This window comes from Fistularia commersonii, chromosome 20, assembly GCF_037954325.1.
Source record: "Fistularia commersonii isolate RoL2024-O1a breed Wild chromosome 20, RoL_Fcom_v1.0, whole genome shotgun sequence".
Taxonomy (NCBI): domain Eukaryota; kingdom Metazoa; phylum Chordata; class Actinopteri; order Syngnathiformes; family Fistulariidae; genus Fistularia; species Fistularia commersonii.
In genome coordinates this window covers 11,097,076-11,115,434 of record NC_141303.1, presented here as the reverse complement: position 1 = coordinate 11,115,434, position 18,359 = coordinate 11,097,076, and the positions used below count along the sequence as shown (strand labels likewise).

The 18,359-nt window shown below is 40.2% G+C and overlaps 2 protein-coding genes across 2 annotated transcripts; both read right to left on the bottom strand.

Annotated features, from left to right (window-relative positions):
• Positions 1-1,032: 1,032 nt before the first annotated feature.
• On the bottom strand, positions 1,033-5,988 carry slc35b2 (solute carrier family 35 member B2). The gene is made up of 4 exons (XM_086166958.1): positions 5,585-5,988; positions 4,004-4,194; positions 3,726-3,886; positions 1,033-3,078 (listed from the first exon to the last, which is right to left on the bottom strand). The coding sequence occupies exons 1-4, from the start codon at positions 5,602-5,604 to the stop codon at positions 2,149-2,151; spliced, it is 1,302 nt and encodes a 433-aa protein (XP_086023084.1). The 5' UTR covers positions 5,605-5,988; the 3' UTR covers positions 1,033-2,148.
• A 1,948-nt stretch (positions 5,989-7,936) lies between these two features.
• Positions 7,937-17,871, bottom strand: nfkbie (nuclear factor of kappa light polypeptide gene enhancer in B-cells inhibitor, epsilon). The gene is made up of 6 exons (XM_086166959.1): positions 17,139-17,871; positions 13,501-13,603; positions 11,806-12,016; positions 11,341-11,429; positions 9,122-9,370; positions 7,937-8,789 (listed from the first exon to the last, which is right to left on the bottom strand). Exons 1-6 carry the CDS (start codon positions 17,450-17,452, stop codon positions 8,721-8,723), a joined length of 1,035 nt encoding a protein of 344 aa, XP_086023085.1. The 5' UTR covers positions 17,453-17,871; the 3' UTR covers positions 7,937-8,720.
• Between the last annotated feature and the right edge of the window lie 488 nt (positions 17,872-18,359).

Sequence of the window (18,359 nt, the reverse complement as noted above, 5' to 3'; positions counted from 1 at the left end):
CTCCTCAGTGAAAATGAGGGGAGATTCATCTGTGGGTTTGTTTGTTCCACTTACAACAGGTACCACATGCAATTATGGTTTAAAGGTTGTGTCAATTTCTCCGTTGCAAGTGGATCCACTTGGTGGCCTTTGAGACATTGATATCCAAAACACAGTGATGGAGAGGAATTTCCCCTGGTGAGCAGATGCGGGATTTGCAAACCAGAGGTGGATAATCTCACTCATCACCATCAAAACCAGGCTTGAGTTTGATACAATATGATTCAGGGGGTCTGGTTTATGAATAACTTCAGACAGTGCGACAAATTCTGTACTCTGTGTAAATGAGACTTGAAGGACACAAAATTAAATTTGAATAATAATAAAAAAAAGTTGTCTGGCTTTGTATTTACATCCTTGGGCCAAAGGATATAAAACACCAACAAGAACCTTGCCTATTTGTTTGTTTTTTAACTGACTTTAACAATTATAGCTAAAAAAGGGAATTTCCCAACTTAAGAAATAAGGCTGGATACTTGACACCCATGTAGTGGCCCTCCCATCTGTCTTGCAGTCCACATTTTTTGAATCTTTGCCATTACAGTCGGGCTTTTCTAGAGACGTGGACAACTCTCAGCTTATTTTAACGTCACACACTGCTATTTTTCTTCAAATTAACAGTAATACTGTATAGGTGTTTACATTTAACAGTCACAGGACGACTGAGGTGAGTTCCTTAAGTCTCTAATTCTCACAGAGTGATCAGTAAAACCTGTTTTGAGACATGAATAGCTTTCCCTCTGTGGATGTTATGCAAACACAACCAGGAACTGACCCACCTTACATCGCAAAAAAAAAAAAGACCTTTTTCTTCCATGTACCTTGGCAGACATCCCTGCAGTCCCAGTGCCGTTCTTGTTTTCCTTGAAGCTATTTCTGCTTAAGGTGGGTTGTGAACTGAGGAACATCAATAAACTTTGTCAATGCGATGCCAAATGCTCCAGAAAATCATTTTGCAAAGTCAATGCTGAACAGTGAATTCAAACTTCTTCACTTGAAAATTATAAGTTAATTTATTTGATTTACTATCAATCCAGGAATCTGAAGAAACAAAATGATAAAACCAAGGTACCGATGGTTACGTTGCATTTCCCCTGTATACCTTCCTTTGAGCAACCTCTTCCCTGGGTGGATCTCCATACATCCTACTGATAGCTGTAACTATCTGAGTTGGCCATTTAGTATTCAGTAACATTCAGTGAAACGCACCAGGAAGTCCTTTTACAAAAGTACAACAGACAAGAGGTGGAAAAAAAAAAAACAAGATAAAATATAAACTACTTCTGAGATATATTTACAGGATATTTAGCTTGGCTGTAAAACTTCAATTAAAACATGTATTTTGAACATAAAAATATCTTAAAACAAGGTGCAGAACCCACAGCAGCACCCGGTTTGGTTGTGTTGTGTGGAAATTGAGCAGTTTTAGAGTAGATCAATTCTTATAACACATTTTTTTTTTTTTTACCTTCACTTTTTGGATCTTGTTCACATTTTTCATTTTGAATAAAGACAAAATGGACCATGAGGCGGCACTATATTGAGCGTTTCATATTGATATCTCATATTAAGACATATAAAAGGCCCCTTCTCTCCAGATGAAGTGTGTGCTAAGCAGCTGTTGTTACAGAAACATGAGTCTTAATGTTAAGAACTCTGGTCATCTTCTTCCATGTCTAGAGTCAAGTCAAGGCCAATGTTATAAAAATTCAGACATGAATACATCTTCATACAGCTCACATATTTCTACAGTGTCACAGTAACCTTTAACTGGCTGCACAAGTCACATGTGGTGTTTTAAGAAAAAGTCTACAGTCAAATTGTAAAGAGGCAGTTTGCAGATTGGGACTCGTCTACTGGACATTCTTACAGGCACTCGAAACATCTGTGACCAGAGGGAAAAAAAAAAAAAATCATGGATCCCTGATGGGGATGTTGGTGTAAGAGTCAAAGCTGCATAATCCCTTTCTGTATCATCACAAACAAAAAACATAACACCCAAAAACCCCATGGAAAAAGAGTATCTGAAGAAGAAAACCACACGCGTAGACTAACGTGCACCACTGAAAACGTGGTGCCAGTTTCCCCATTTGGTGCCACTCTATGATGCTACACCTTCTGTGTGACTGGTTGGACTAACCGCCGACTGGACCTGCGGCTGCGGGCGTACACCCTCAGGAAGAGTGCAAAGAAAACTATGACCACACCAAAGCTGCCTACTGCAGTAATGGCATGACCATAAAGGAAACAAGAGAGGAGAATAGCAATGGCCTGTCGCAGGGTCATAATGATAGTGAAGACAGCTGCGCCAAACTGGTTGATTGTGTAGAAGATGAAGAGCTGGCCGCAGGCAGAGCACACAGAGAGCAACACAGCATGGACAGTGAACTCTGAGTGACGTGTCATGAAGGCCAGTGAGTCAAAGAAGGCACCCTGCTCTAGTAGTGACCCCACAGTGAAAAGGCAGGAGAAAAGGTTGACCCCAAACATCATCTGCACTGATGACATCTTGTACTTGAACAGGTTGTCCTGCCAGTTGGAGGTGAAGCTGTCAAACACAATGTAGCCCATGAGAATGATGATGCCACTGAAGGTGGTGACAGTGGATGGATGTTTACTTGTGCTACTAGATAGCAGGAACATGCTGACGCCTACGGAGATTAGCACAGCCGTCAAGTATTCCCAATACTCATAGCTCTTACGGGACACAATCTTCCCCATTAACATCACAGGGATGACCTTGGAGGCCTTGGCCAGGACTTGCGTGGGGAAGCTGATGTACTTGAGCGCTTCGTACTGGCACCAGCTGCTCAAGATATTGGAGAGTGAGGCAAAGGAGTACTTATACATGGGTGCTCCATGGCGAGGTTGCTTGAACAGGACGCACCACAAGCCGGACACTGTCAGGGCCAGGATGCGGTTCATGAAGACCAAGAACTGAGAGTCCTTGAATTTCTCACCCTCACCCTCTGGGGTTGTGGCACCATAGGAGCGTGTCATCACCCGCTCTTGCAGGACCCCCCATGTTAAATATGATGCCTGCAATTAAAAAAGGGGATAAATATGGTAAGAGTCTGTGAGCATCTGTACAAATATTGAAAACATCAAATCTTAATTGCTTGTTAACAGACTTTAACTTATGATCTGATCTGTGCTCTATCTTTTCTAAAATATTTGCTTTTCGTGTCACGTGACTTTTTATATTTTTATGCTATTGCTTATTCTTGTCAACCACTTTCCCTTGCATTTTTTTCTACATTAATAAAACATATATTGCCAATTATATTAAACCCCTGCTGCAACAGAGGAAGCAGCCATGGTGATATATACACCTGCCAATGGAGATTTCCTTTCACACAGAGCAGGGGATTATGTGTGCATAAGTGAGACGTGTTAATTTCTCTACGAGTTACAGCTCTACAAAAGTAGATCAACTGTTCTGTTCCTGTTGCGTGTTAACCTCTTCAAGACAGTAGCGGCAAATCCACTAATGAAATTGTTGACATATTCACACAGGGGCTCAACAGGATATTTCAGATTACGCTGCTAAACTGCAGAGCCTGAAAGGTTTTCATGAATGTCTCACTTGGATAACCAAACCTGAAACGCTCACACATGTGCAAATAGAAAAACTGAGGATGACTGGGCTAGTGGCTGTTTTCTTTATCCCATTGGAGGATCCCCACCTGAAGCCCAGCAGCACAAAAGATCAACTTAATAGCCTGCTTGAGTGACGAGCCTGAATCTCCCTCTGTCCTGGGTATGACTGCTGCGTCGTCCAACTGGCCTGTCTTGTCATCGTTGCCAAAAACACACGTCTTGATAACTGGAAAGAATCGACCACTGCCTAAAATTACAGGAAAGGAGAGATTACATCGTATTAGCTTGGAATAAAAAAGGGATAGGACTGAAACACGTTTGTAACCGAGAAGCAAAAAAGGTCTGCAAATTTACGAGGACACACCTGTGTCTAAATAATTGGTGCGCTTGAAGTAGCTGATGAGGAGGTAGCCGGGGACAATGATGGAAGAGTATCCAAGCAGGTTGATCAGGAAGCGAAAGAGCCAAACATCCTGCCACCCTTCCAGCAGTGATGACTCTTCTTCTGCTGTCACAGTGGAAGGGTAGAGAAACAGCACCAGTGCAGACCAAACCCTAAATACAGGGCAACATTAAAGGGTACAATGGGCCATGTCGTGAAGGAAAAAAGGAAAAAGAAAAGAATCCTTTTTTAAAATCTGGAAAAACTATAACACGTTTTAGTTCTATATTTGTTAGGAAACAAATTCTGCAGCACAAGATGATGATTATGCTCTGGTTTCCAACATCTGCCTGAATTCATTCGGCTTAAACAAGCCATTCCTTAATGTTTTCTGACTACCAAGACCATTGACCAAGTGCAGTGTTGAAAACACAGGATACCACAGCTTCAGTAATGCAACATCATTTACTGTCATTCCATAAATAACAAATTATTGCCCTAGATATGACTGAAAGAGGGAGGACTTAACATTTGGCCCTTAAGTCTCTAACAAAAAGGCTTGTATATACTTTTTTTCCATTCTTACAACTCTACGTTATTTAAAAGTAGCTGTGGAACTGCACAGGCAGAGCTGCATTTTTTGTGTCTGTTCAATAAAAGCCACGACGAGTAGGGCAGTAATGGAGATGTGGGAATAACCTGTTCTCCCTGTCCACAGTAAACGCGATGCACACACGGGACGTTATGCCAGGTGACACCCAATGTTCTAACTGAAAAGCTGCATCCCATATTTCCATGGCAGAGGGAACAGATCAAACAAGAGTGAAGCTGGACCTCCTTCTCCTCCCAGGGGGCCAGTGTGCCTCACTCGCACAGAGCCTCTTTGTATGGGACTCGGCGAGCGCACCGGCGAGTCACTGGCCCACTGTGGCAGGACTAGGCCCCTGAACAAGCAGCTTATTACATGCAGGAATGCTCAGCACTGGCCGGGGAAGCAAACCCACGGGTTTCTCCACTGGAGGCGAAGACAGAGAACATCACCTAGGGTATCTGGTGGATTAGAAAGGCCTCCGGACTAACACATACAAGAGGATCGTTTAGATAGTCATCACTCCATCCACTACAGGCTATTCGTTTGGTTGTTACGTTAGAACCACAGCAGGCGGTAGGAGGGAGCGGTTTCGACATACAAGAAATACTAGATTCAGTCAACGCGTCGTTGAGGAATCTATTTATTCTTCTAATACAGCGTTAAAAGCCTATGACTGTACCGACTCCAATGTAGCGCCATTTCTTCTTTGACAACACAGGTCAAAGTAAAGCAACTGAAAAAACTTCAACCTAAAATTGGCAGCTATACTTCAGCTAGCCGATTGTTGACACACTGGCTCACTATCAGTCGAGAACACTTTTTATTTAAATTGAAATGTAACAGTTGATATACCGACTTACAGCCAAATGGTTGTTTTAGAACACTTTCAGCCGAGTTGCCGTTTTACTCTGAACCCGTTTTCAACCGAGATACATTTTCTCCATTTAGCTACTATTGGTGTCTACCTTTACCTTTGTGAAAAGGCTGGCATTTTCCCACTCTCCGTCACCTGGCACGGCACACACGCCGACCCAATCAAGCGTCCCCGCTGTCCCGGAGCATGAAGCCGAGGAGATACGTCAGCGACAGCGCTTTAAATCTCGACTGTTTTCTTTCGGACTAGCCGAAAAAAGTAGCTTGTTCCCAAAAGCCGATGTGTTCATTTGAGGCGGGACGAGCGCCCCCATCTACTGAAGGATTCCGGAAGAAGTGGGTAGCTTCCAGTATGCGTTACTGCCCCCTACCGGTGTGGAGGACTCAACGCACCACAGGCGCGCCCGATCAACATGATCTGATGTGTGGAAGAATGCATCCATACAAACAGAACCAAACAAAGGTCATGTCAGAGATCACGAAACTACAGTCTCAGTCATATTATTTGCTTCATCAAATTAGAAGACATGATGATGTTTTTGCTTATAAGATGTTGAGATTTTGAACTCTTATTGTTTATAGGTGTGGTACTACTGGTAACTGCTGCACTAGTACATGACAACGGTATAAGATCAGTGATTATTTTAATATATTTATATTCTTCTCCATCTTTTTTTATTTAACAGGATTACTTTGAACTGAACAAAATAGCCGACAGATTGTCTTGCCCTTATGTTTTTTAAGTCTCAGATTTTTTTGTATGGCTTTTTTTAAACCATAAAACCACTTTACCTTCAAACAAAAGCGTGAAATTGCCCCTCGGGCACAAATTAGTTTTTCTGATTCTGAAACAACAGCCTTATATTGCATGAATCTAAATTGACGTACAGAAATTTCCTTGCCGTATCTTGACTGACTTGTTTTCATTGAATGTGCTGGGTGGAATTTCCAACCTCTCATAGCTGTTGTGATATACAATTCATCAGGACATTGCGCCTTCCAGAGAAACTAACAATTTACGAAAGAGACAACAGGAAACAGTCAAGAACTTGGTTTTTGCGAGCTAAATTGGTAATTTTACTGCAGCTGTATATAGTTACTACCTTCCTGCGTCATTCTGCTTTCAGTTTGGTCCTGAGTTACAGTATAAACAATGCTGCATTGTGTGGTGATCAGGTGACCGACTTGGTCTCCAAATAACCTCTCATTATTTACAGCTGAAAAAGTCTTGAACTGCTTTCATAGTACGACTAAACAATATGGTTGCTCAGGTTTTAACTTTTGCAGCATTTTAGACAATCTAAGTGGAGTGTTCAGTCCCAATTGCCTAGTTTTCACCTTTGTCTAACACTCTTACATTTGTCAAGCAAGTCTTGATCATACAGCATAACAATTCGATGTTCCTCACCATGCGTTGTCATACAGTCTCTTCTATTTGCTTTGCCAGGCAACCTTTATTCTGTTTTTGGAGTCATGTATAAATTGAGGATAGTCCTGTTCTGCTGAAGATGACTCTTCATTTGCATGGACCTAGTTGAGGACAGTTCAGGTGACACAGGAAATTCAATGCAGTACACAGATCTGGTGCTGGCCCCAACAGCAGACTTTGCATTGTCTAAATGTGATAAGATGTTACAAACAAGCGTGCAAGGGTCTTGTCCAACACTTGAAATTCTTTTCCCCCCATGAACACTAGGTTATAGGTGGAAGTACGACTGCTAACACTGGATTTATCTTTACACTTTTTTGGTGAAGTGTTAGAATGAAAGATGTTTTTCTACACTCCAATCCAAAGTATTTTGCTTCCTTTGAAATCCATCACACTGGTGTGTTTTGTCACTGACCAAATACTTGTGGCTCTTATTGTATTATGATGACTGTGGTACACCTTTGGGGACTGCAATCTTTCTTTAGGTATACATATCTAGGTCCAAGGTTGATGATATATTTTCTGTTATTTTGAGCAGAAGTCTCAGTCTTACTGATACACAAAGCACCAACCCACAAGGTCAGATATCCTGAAAGACAGAGCAATCAGTCAAGGCTATTTTCAGTCTCTCTGCTGAGGTCAGTGCATCACTGCAGAATTTATGCATGCTGATTTACTTTCAACACACAGAATAAGCTATTAACATGCTGACTTGTGGGTTATATATATATATACTCTTGACTTGAGTATCTTGAGTGTCCCCTCAGGAAAAAAAAAACAAAAAATGAAAAAGATCAAAATAAAAAGGCAAGAAATAAATACAATTTTTAAAAGCCGGCCTGATGTGAGCTCACAAGGCTAGCATCCTGCCTGAAATTATCAGAATGTATTTTTAATAATGAATATTGAATGAAGATCTTCATATATCTAGTGTTAGTGGAGGACAAATACTGCACGGTGCTGTTGTCTGAAAACACAAGTTAAATTATTAAAGAATTATCTGTGCTCAGAAAGAAGAATATACTTTTTTTCCCCCATTTTATTACAAAATAAATGAGCTTAGAATTGCTTATCTTAAGGAGGCAGGCCAGTGTAATTAACACCAAAGAACAATGTTTTTGGCAGGAAAAGGATGAAATTGATAAATACATAAAACACAAAGCAAAAAACAGAACGTTATATAGGCGTATCTTGTCACATATATTACAACTCCATGTGTGCTTTTTAGTTTTAGGGCTAGGATCAGTTTGTTAATGATATACTCATTTTGCAGTAACTCTGATAGCATCTCAAAAAGCCTGACTGTGGCTACAATGAAAAGCTGCAGTTCCAAAAATCAGATAATCCACGTGCTTATTAAGATGAAGTTTGAGAAACTATGGAACAAAGAGAGTTGAGTAAATTGAATAATTACAATTGAAACCGGTTTCTGTATTAGAGGTAGATCTAAAGAGATTTTCATGGACATCATAGCCTTGACAGAGAGGCTGACACTCAAGTCAACAGCCAAGTAAAACTCTAAGCTGCATGCAGAAAGCGGCAACATAACTGAGTCAATCACTCTAAAATTTTCAGTGTTCAAGTCTATTAAGCACAATCCGTCCTTGTCAGGCTGATTTCCATGGTGTGTGTATTATTATATAGATAATGTATAAATACAGATGGAATCCGATTCTACTATACATAGGGGCACAAATTAGACTTCAGCTCGAATGCAGTTTTGCTATCAAAGGGTCTAGCTGATGTGAGCCACCTGACGTCTTGAAGATGGTGGCCAAGACTGTGGTTCAGCTCTGTCCTGCAGCTCAAAACTTCACGCCAACCACGGACCTCCCCAAGATCTGAATGTCATCAAATGGAAACAGAGCCAAAATCTGAAAGATAAGATGGTCATGTTAACGGACAATTCTTTCACCTCCCGCGCAAGGCAGGAATAAAGAGAGCATTTAATGGGAACTATTCCCAGCCATTAATACACATATGATGCAGTGGTGAGTATATATAGCAGCACTAGATATGGCAGTAGGACAGAAAGTCGGACAGATGTGAGAATTCACTTCAGGGATAAAGATGATTAAGTGTCTCGGTGCAACAAAGTGACTCTTTCATTCATTTAAAACGGGTTTCAGAAAACATCAGATGTATATAGTCTATATGTGGAACTAAATATACCCATAATTTTCCCATATCTGTTATGATGACATACGTCATTATTTCCATCAGCCATATCCAGCGCTGTCTCATTCTCCATATTGCGCAACATGGTGTCTGCACCGAACCGGCAGAGAAGGTGAACAATGGCTGTGTCCTGCCGCCCCACTGCCAGATGAAGAGGTGTGCAACCGTTAAACATGGCAGCATCCACATTGGCTCCCATGTGGAGCAACAGCCTTATTGATTTGAGATCATGCAGCTCCACAGCAAAATGTAGAGCCGTTTTGCCGCTGGTTCCTTCCTAAGAGTACAGTAGGAGGTAAAAAAAAAAAAAAAAAAAAAAAAAAAATTAATAAGGCTGTAAAATAAAATACATTAATAATAAGAAAGTCAGTATCAAATTTTAGTGTGTTGCTTGCCAATTCTATATAAAATATGACAGTAAAAACAACATTAGTGTAGTATCAACTACAAACAAGGACCTGAGGCCAATGAAAACAATATGCTGCCTTTTATTAACTAAACACTAAAGAAAGTGACTATTTACCAAATATTTTTTTCTGAATATTCGGTTGATTCGGTTGCTATGATAAACTTGTTCTAACGTTTCAAAAACTCCAGTACAAGGACGTTAACCCATCACTATGGACTGGTCTGGCTTTGACGGACCGTTGTCACTTTTAATTATGTATTGGCCATCTCTGGTCACTTGATTTAGCTTCCATTTATTATTCCCTTATTCCCAATATGTCTCAGTCTCTGTTATTTTAAGTGCAATTTCAAGCAGTGAACCAACAAAGCTGCTCCCATTTTGAGCTTTTATTAGGTATTTCAAAAAGGTATTCATCCTAAAGAATACCTTTACTCCTCTTTTGCATATATAAATGACATCTCTCGCTCTGTCTTGGAAACAAAAGTTGTGTTGAAAATATCCATAACTGATGTTTATTAAGTATAGCTCTACTGGGATTATTTCACTCTTGAATGCAATACATGTACTTTAGCAAAGGAACTCCTACAGGGGCAAAACCTTGGCTGCCCTAAAACAAAAACATATAAACCCCCTGAAAACATCATTTATGATGTTCAAGGTGGGGATTGCTGAAATAGTCAAAAATGCTATTTCACTCACGCTTTACAAATTTTTGCCATGCTCGTAATCAGAAATCATATCAATTTCCTGTTAAATATTCCATTGGTTCAGAATTATTCTAGCTGGAAAGTTTGCTGTAAATATAATTATCTCTGCAAGACAGGAAAACAGTCTTCCCAAAAAAACCATTCATCAAAATTAGAAAATTAGAAATGGTTGGCTAGGTCGCAAATGCACTATGTCGGTAATACAAATGTTGGAAAGACAAAACTCAAAGCTAAAAATCCATGCTAGCTGTCACAGAGCTAACAGTGCAGGCACCATAAAATCAAGCAGTCTGCGACACAGAGTTATTCACTTTATCAATATGAAACCTCACCACAGCCACGAAACACTGGTGGGAGTTAGTGATGGATGCAATGGATGAAAGATAAATAAAAAGATTAATAAATAAATGTAACTTTCATGACTGATTGTTGTTTTTTCATTGGTCTTATCTTCCTCACAGATAAAGAAACTGCAGCAGAAAGCCAAGCTCTCTGGTGCAGTAAACCAGATGTGAGCCAAGGTTGTAAGTCAGGGTGGTGACCTAAACTGACAGGAATGCAGTATGCAGACTGACTGTGGGGTTCCCTTCCTTCGATCAAAAGTCCAGGGCAGCCTAATCATAACTCAATCTAATTATGTCTCCATGAATCTTGCAGGATATCACTATCAGCATTGCACAGGTGCAGCAAATTTATAGACAAGAACACAACATAAGAGCAGCAGCAATAAACAGTTTGAAAGGGAAAGTCCCAATTATAAATACTTGTCAAAATCTTCTCGTCTTCTTCAGTTCTACTGAAGAAGCCTCTCAGATCAGGGTTGAAATGTCTTGAAAGTGAAGACATTCAAGTCCAGTTGCCCAGACAAGAAGATTTTGACAAGAATTCACCATGACCTGGATGACTGACAACCTCCACAGACTAATTATAAATACTGTTGTGTTAAATGGATGCAAGGCACACAGCAGGAAAACCTTCCGATATTAGGAAAACTAGATTTTAGAAACCTTATTTCGAGAAAAAGATCAACATGCAAGGAAATGCCTACATTCCACATTTGTTTTGTTATTACTGTATAATTTTAATAACTTGTTCAGTACAGTTGAGCAAATAATTGTTATACAGACTTACCTGAATATTCAGATCTGCTCCCTTTTTCATCAAGAGCTTCATTATCTTATGTTGGCGGTTCAGTGCAGCCAAGTGAAGACAGGCAAGACCTGCAAGAAATCACTGTCATCACCTTGAATGACAGATGAATGTTGTGGTTCATTAAAACAGAAAACTAAACGCTCAGACTGATCAAGTGGAATCTACCACATCTCAAGATCCCTTTCTAAGTGCTTTTCCCTGCTCTTAAAAATGGGTGGCATTGTATGGCACAATGCAACTACATCACTTTGAATTTCACCTATATAGAGGGTTTCCAATAACATTTATAGATGAGTCATTGATTGTGAGGTCTTAAAAAGACAATACTGCACTTAATGATTTACAGCGTTTTCCCAGTCTAATGTGGCCACATGGGTGAAGAGACAGAAAAATCTCCCTAAAAATAAACATTTGACTACTGGCCAAAGATTTCTAGGGCCTCACCTCTCCAGTTTTGTATTTCCAGGATGGGAACCAGCTTGCTTGGAGAAATATCCCTGGTCATTTCAGTGGCACACTTTGTCTGCCCGTACTGGCATGCTACATGAATTGCTGTGTTACCATCCTGGTCCTGAAGCTCCAGACTGACCCTCTTCTCCACCAGGTTCTTCACTACCTCTGTCAGATTCAGATAAGTGGCCAGGTGCAGTGGGGTCTGTGGAAATCACCAAAGCATTAGGTATTTTTGGCACGAGGAAACAGGTAAAAGGAGATCAAAATTAGAAAGAAAAAAATGTTTTACATTTGATAGCTATTTCTCCATTAGAGGAAAAGGGTAGTGCCTGCCACAATTATTTCAAACACTTTTCAGATGTATAGATGCAGCTGTAACACAAGTTACACTGCACTTCCTGATTCCCACCGACCCATAAATGTAGCAAACCATCCAGATCTTTCAGTTCAAAAACTCTGTATGAGTACCCAGTAACAGAGATAGGTTTCCTTCTGACTGGATACCAACTGCTAAAGCTGTTGCAGAAGAACCAATGAGCAGAAACACAAAATGTGGACTATGTCAAATTAAATGGAAGACATAGTTTAGGTGGCTGGGATACAACCCATCTAAGGGAGAGTTGAGTTGCATATTGACCAAGCAGTTTCTAAAACTAGCCAAAAGAATAGAGGTATACATTTCTTTTTAACGATAATAGCTGTAAATTATTTAACGACTTTTCATAAAGTGCTACTGGGGATTATGTTATTTTAAATGGCTTTTCTGCATTTATTTACAAAAGTGTAGGCATCTTCAATTGAACATAAATTTTGGTTACCAAATTGAGGAGCCCGCTGGCCTGTGGTGTCAATGGTTATATAGCTGCAGTTTTCCCAGACTGCTACACAACAGCTTGCCAACACAGGTTTTAACCTGTTCAGCTGGCAGTTATACATGTAATGGAAGTGCCAAGAATTGGAGAGAAATATCTAGTCAGCCTAAACCATTTGAGTTTCCAACTTTTATCCAGGAAACTGTATATTTTATCAGAAATGTAAGAGGAAACAAAAAGTAGTGTGATGGAATTGAAGCTGTGTAAGACAACTTAAAGCTTATAAAAAATCTGTTTTCAATCAGCAGTTCAATGTAATTCAAAAGCCAAAGGTGGTAAAGTTGAAGTGTTCTTTGTAATGACTCCATGTTAGGTCTGAAAATGACTGCAAAGAGGAAATTGAGCAACCAAATATGACTGTAAGAGAACAGGGCTAACTGAGTCATCCGGAGTTGTGCTGAGTCTCAACATCGCCACTTTTGAAGTTTCCTTTTGCTGTTTGGTCTATCTTCCCTTTGGTTTCAACCCTAGCATCTTATAAGACATGAATTATTCCTCCACCCACATGAACACAGGGACACACTCCAAAGCTCCCCGTACTTTTATTTCTACAGGAGCAAAAAACAGGGGAGTTTCCATTCAAAGTCCCTTATGAGCTAACACTGGAACCGCCCACACGGATGTCCCGGAGAGAGGTCACACTGCAAATAAAGAGGAACAACAGTTTTCTGGAAGCATACTTATACAAAGAATCCCAAGCATCGTAGGATTCAAATTCTGATAAGAAGGAAGTTAGCTCAGATTTAAAAGTAATAGTGGAAGCTGTGGGTTGCTCTTGTAGTTAGAAGGTTTACGTTCAAACTGTACATCTTACCTGGTACAAATTGTTCTGGATGTCTAGGACTCCTTTGTGAAAAAGCTGTATCAGCTGTTGAGCGATTAACTCTTCTTCATGGATGATGGCTAAATGTAGGATTCTGCAGGGTTTGCAAAAAGAAATTAACATTCATCACGCTTGCAAAATTCTTGTTGCCCTGTTTAATGCTATATTGCGATATAAACTCAAAATGCTTATACCACACAATTTGACAACACACTCATTTCACAAAATACCAAGCAATTAATCACGTTGTTGCCTCAATGGAAAGAGTGGCTAGTATTGACTGATATGAAAAAATTGACAGACATGAAAAGAGAGCATCCTGTGAAACTATGAGGACAAGTAAAAAAAGAACTAACACAAGTCGCAAACCTGAAACACAAAATAAAAAACACACTAACCTCAAACACTGCATAGGAAGTTGTAGCAAACAAATTTTTGCAAAAAGCAGGAAATGGAGCCAAGGATTAACCCCTAATTTAAGCTAAAGATTAAGAAACACAGAATGGGGCCCCATCTGTAAAAATGAAGTTGAGATTTAAGTTTAAAAAAATGGACATGAAAGTTGTCCAAGCACATGCAGCATGGCAAGCCAGGCGTACTGAAACGGACAAACGGGACAGATAATTCCTGTTTTCAGTACATAAAAGGTATTTACAGACTGAAAACACAGAATTATGAGATGTTTCAGGTGTGATTTTATCTCTTTTTTTTTTTGCTCATTCTTTAAAAATTCAATCCACTCCCGAGGCATATGGTAACGGCAGGTATTCATTGTGCTAAACAATCTCTATTTGTGTCAGCCCTGTGTTCACTTAGTGATTGTCCATCTCAGAGATTTGGCTTCCTTTTGACACACTAATGTTTTAAATGATGCTGCCTCATTTTACTGTAAGCTGGCAACAACATGACGTGTAATGCATTAATCCTGAGCCTACATCGTCATATTATGTCATATGCCTTCATACAATCAGTCTTGATGTAATATGCATGAGGGCTTGCATATGATGTGTGGTGAGCATGCAGGATTGTGCTGAGGCACTTATACATTGAAATAATTCCAGACCCTTGACACATTTAATATGCATTTGTTGGGCAAATGCTTCTTTCTCTGGCCATATTCGTTCTGAATGTATCAGGCCTTTTTGGGATATCTACTTATGCAGATAAAAGATGACATGATGTCTTATTTTTTGACCACTCAAATCACATCAATAATTTTTTCCAGTTTAGTAGTCGCCTTAAACTGGGGCAATTTAATATAAAAGCCATCCCAAAAGATTTGGGATTTTTCTGCAGACATAAATAGCATGAAAAACACAAACAAAGTTGCCCAGAAAGAATTAAATGAATCTTGTGATTGTACACCTTCAATAAAACAGTATTCAAAATTTCAATTTACCATAACATATATACCAATAGAGTATATGTGGTTGTGTTGTGTGCTTCTTTAACAAGTACATTAGATAAATTTATCCATCTTGCATGATGCATCTCGAATTTCCCCAGTGGGGATCAGAAGAGATATAATCTTATCTTACGATAAATTTATCACAATATGCATAATATTATACCTCAATAAAGTAAAATATTGTATGTCTAGCAAATCCTATATAACAAATGTTTTAGTTAAACGTCGTGGGTCCAAGTTCAGTGTTAATTATGGTGCAGTGAAATAAATGATACTATAATGTGCACAACTATAAGTTTGAAAGGCTCCTGTTCTGTGAAACAAGTAAGTAAATGTCGGACATGAAAAATGTGTTCCTGAAATAGGAAATATTCATAAAACTGTACAAATGCATTGCCTTCTCAATTTAAAAGAAAAAAATCTGGAACCCAAAACCTTCTGACAATATAACAATTTTGCAAAATCTATTCAAAAAATTAAATATTTTGATAATTAAATTCAAATTGAAAAATAACAAAACTTAGACTATGGTTTCCAGTGCCACCAAATAGTTGTTTACACCAAACCATCACAAGAATAATACTTCCAAGTTATAATTACTGACGTATAAATTCAAAACAATTAAGTGCAAGTAAGTAACAAACTGAAGTAATCATTAGAATCCCATATGATAATCATATACTGATTTGAGAAGAGGAGAGGATCTGCACTAGCATGTCAGTAACCATCTTGCAATGCAAGGGATTTCCTGGTTTGAGTAACAAATGGAAGTACAAGCGAATAAGAAGACGAGGAAGAAGAAACCCACTGAAACTCATAAGTTAATGCTTGCAAAAATATTCTCTAAATCTAGATTGTGTGTTTCAGATGAAGGCAAAGACCTTCAGACCCAAACAATGAGCAGCCAGAAGCAAGTAGAATTCAGAGGGCCAGCACTCTGGTTACTCTGATGACTGGTGGAGTTACAGCGTTGAATGCAGATGGAACAAGCCGAAGTGAGCTGGTCTAATGACAAGATTTGCACGGGGTGATGAGACGCTGGGTTTGTGGATGCCAAAATCTGTAAAAGTACCCAGCTGCAGCAGTAACCAACTGACATTTTGAGAGGATGTAAACCCCCTGAAGAGAGACAAGCGTGACAGCAACAAGAGAATTGCTTGATCCTTTCCTGAGGGTGCAGTGCCTCATAGCATGTGCTTCGTCTGCGTTGCATGGGGAAGTCCAGGCCACCCTGTTTCACTTCTGTTTTCTCAATGAGAAAGCCTCACAGGAATCTATCTGCATTCATTACATGAACAAAGTTCATTAAATGAAAAACAGTATCAGAGACTCCATTTACAGGCCTCTTCATTCATCACATCCACAGGAAGAAAGGCCCACAGAGGGAGACAGATTTGCAGAAAGGTTGTGTGGAAGACGACAAGTTGTCACAGAACCAGTCATAAAGGAATTATTCTCAGATCTAATTGAGCAATACAAATGTGCACTGAAATATGTACTTTTAAAAGTCTGTAAGCATATGTACTTTTTAAATTATCCAATTTTATCTTCAGTAACTATGACTTACATATCTAACACATGCTTTCTTAATCCCAATTTTGTGGGCAATATTTTAACTTTAATTAATTGTTAGCTGTATATCAACCTACTTGATGTAAAATAATTTAAATATATTTTTAATCAATGAATTTCTGCCCTTAATAGATGCAAGCATTTACTTTAGATGAAATACTTCATTACTATTTCTCTGAAGCTAATGGTCGTCAATAGATCTTAAATAATTGGTTGGGTGGATTTTCGGTCGCTTTTGCTTATGTGTTAATGAGTGTTTGTTTTGTTGATTGAGAACTATTGAAGAATTGAATGTTATTGGGTTTTAGAAGTAATAGGACAAGACGCACGGATATGCAACCTTAAAAATCGTGAATAAACGACAGCATTGGAGACCTTTTGTCATTTTGCAGAAAAAAAGGCATTAATGAGGTGACTTTTCCGGAACAGGAATAAAGCAGATGGTCAGGGTGTTTCTAGCATCGTGCTCGGAGAAAAATGCAAATAAAATTATATTTGGCACAGTTGACATTTTGAGACCTCCTTCCAATATTTCTGGAGTTTTTTTTCCTTCCAACTTATGATGCACCATCGACCTTCTCAACTTGCAGACGGTGAAAACAGAACAAATAGCTTTTACGGAAAAAGAGGGACGGTAAGCAGAACGTACGTGTCTCCATCCTCCGTTATGGTCGTGAACAGGTTCTCCGGCTGCTGCGAGAGTTCTGGGGTCGCCGGCTCCTTTCTGTCGGCGGACACACCGCAGTTGTCCAGCATTTCGGACAGGCTGTCTACCGTGAGCGACGACGAGGCGTAGGCGGAATCCAGACGCTCGTCCGCGGTCGAGAGCTCGTCCGCGGGCCCGCCGAAGTCCGAGCTCGGCTCCCTCGGCTCCTCAAACTTCATGGAGCTGTACGAGTCGATGCCCGAGTCCGCACGATTGTCCTCCAGCAAGTGGTCTTTGGTGAAAGCGCCGCTCGCCATGGCTGCAACCCTCGGTAACTTCCCAGCGAAGTTAAAGACCACCGGCGGGTGTTGCCGTCGCTCGGGATTCGACGACGTGACCGGACTCCGTGTGAAGCCAACCGACTCCTCGAGAGACCGCCGCTCCGTTGGAAAACCTCCGGAATGAGCGTTTTCATGCCACTAACCGAAACAAACACACCAGCCCGGGCAACAGGGCCGTCGGTTCGGTCGACTTCTCTCAAAGTTCCGAGTCTCGACTGTTCCTCCAGACCCCAGGGAAATTTTTAAAATGTTCGTCCGTTGCCAAAATAACCAACCGCGGCGTGAGTGTCGAGCGGAGAACACACGGGAGTGGGAAGGTGAGAGGGGGAAGAGCTGACATCTGAAAGCGGAGCTGTTTTTGTCACGCGGGGGGAATCCCCGGTACGCGGACGCAAACATTATAAACCGCGCATGCGCTAACGGCACAGCGCAACCAGGAAGTGGGCGTGATTTTTTTCAAAATAAAAGGCGACTTGCTGGGAGTAACTTTAAAATAAAAATATGCGGTTCCCAGGAGAAAGCGTTAGGGTGACTCGCTCAGAGCGCTGCAAACGTTCGTGGAGGGTGAGGCTCTGCTTCCTCCCTCCCAGATGTGAAAGTACCACGAACTAAACCTCAGACACACAGACAGCGTTCATATGACGTCACAGCCGACGACCCACACTTTTTGAGACGGAATTAATATGAATATCGTCAACCTCTTAAAATAATCGCCCAAGTCATTTTTTTACAAAAATGTTTTTTATTGCCTAAATCATCTCCTCATGATTCTGACCACCTCTGGCAAAATTGTCTACATCCTCAGTTAAACAGATTGTTCCATTCTACCCGTTTTATAGAAATTGCTTATGTCAAGAGTGTATCAAATGGTTCAATTTTTTTG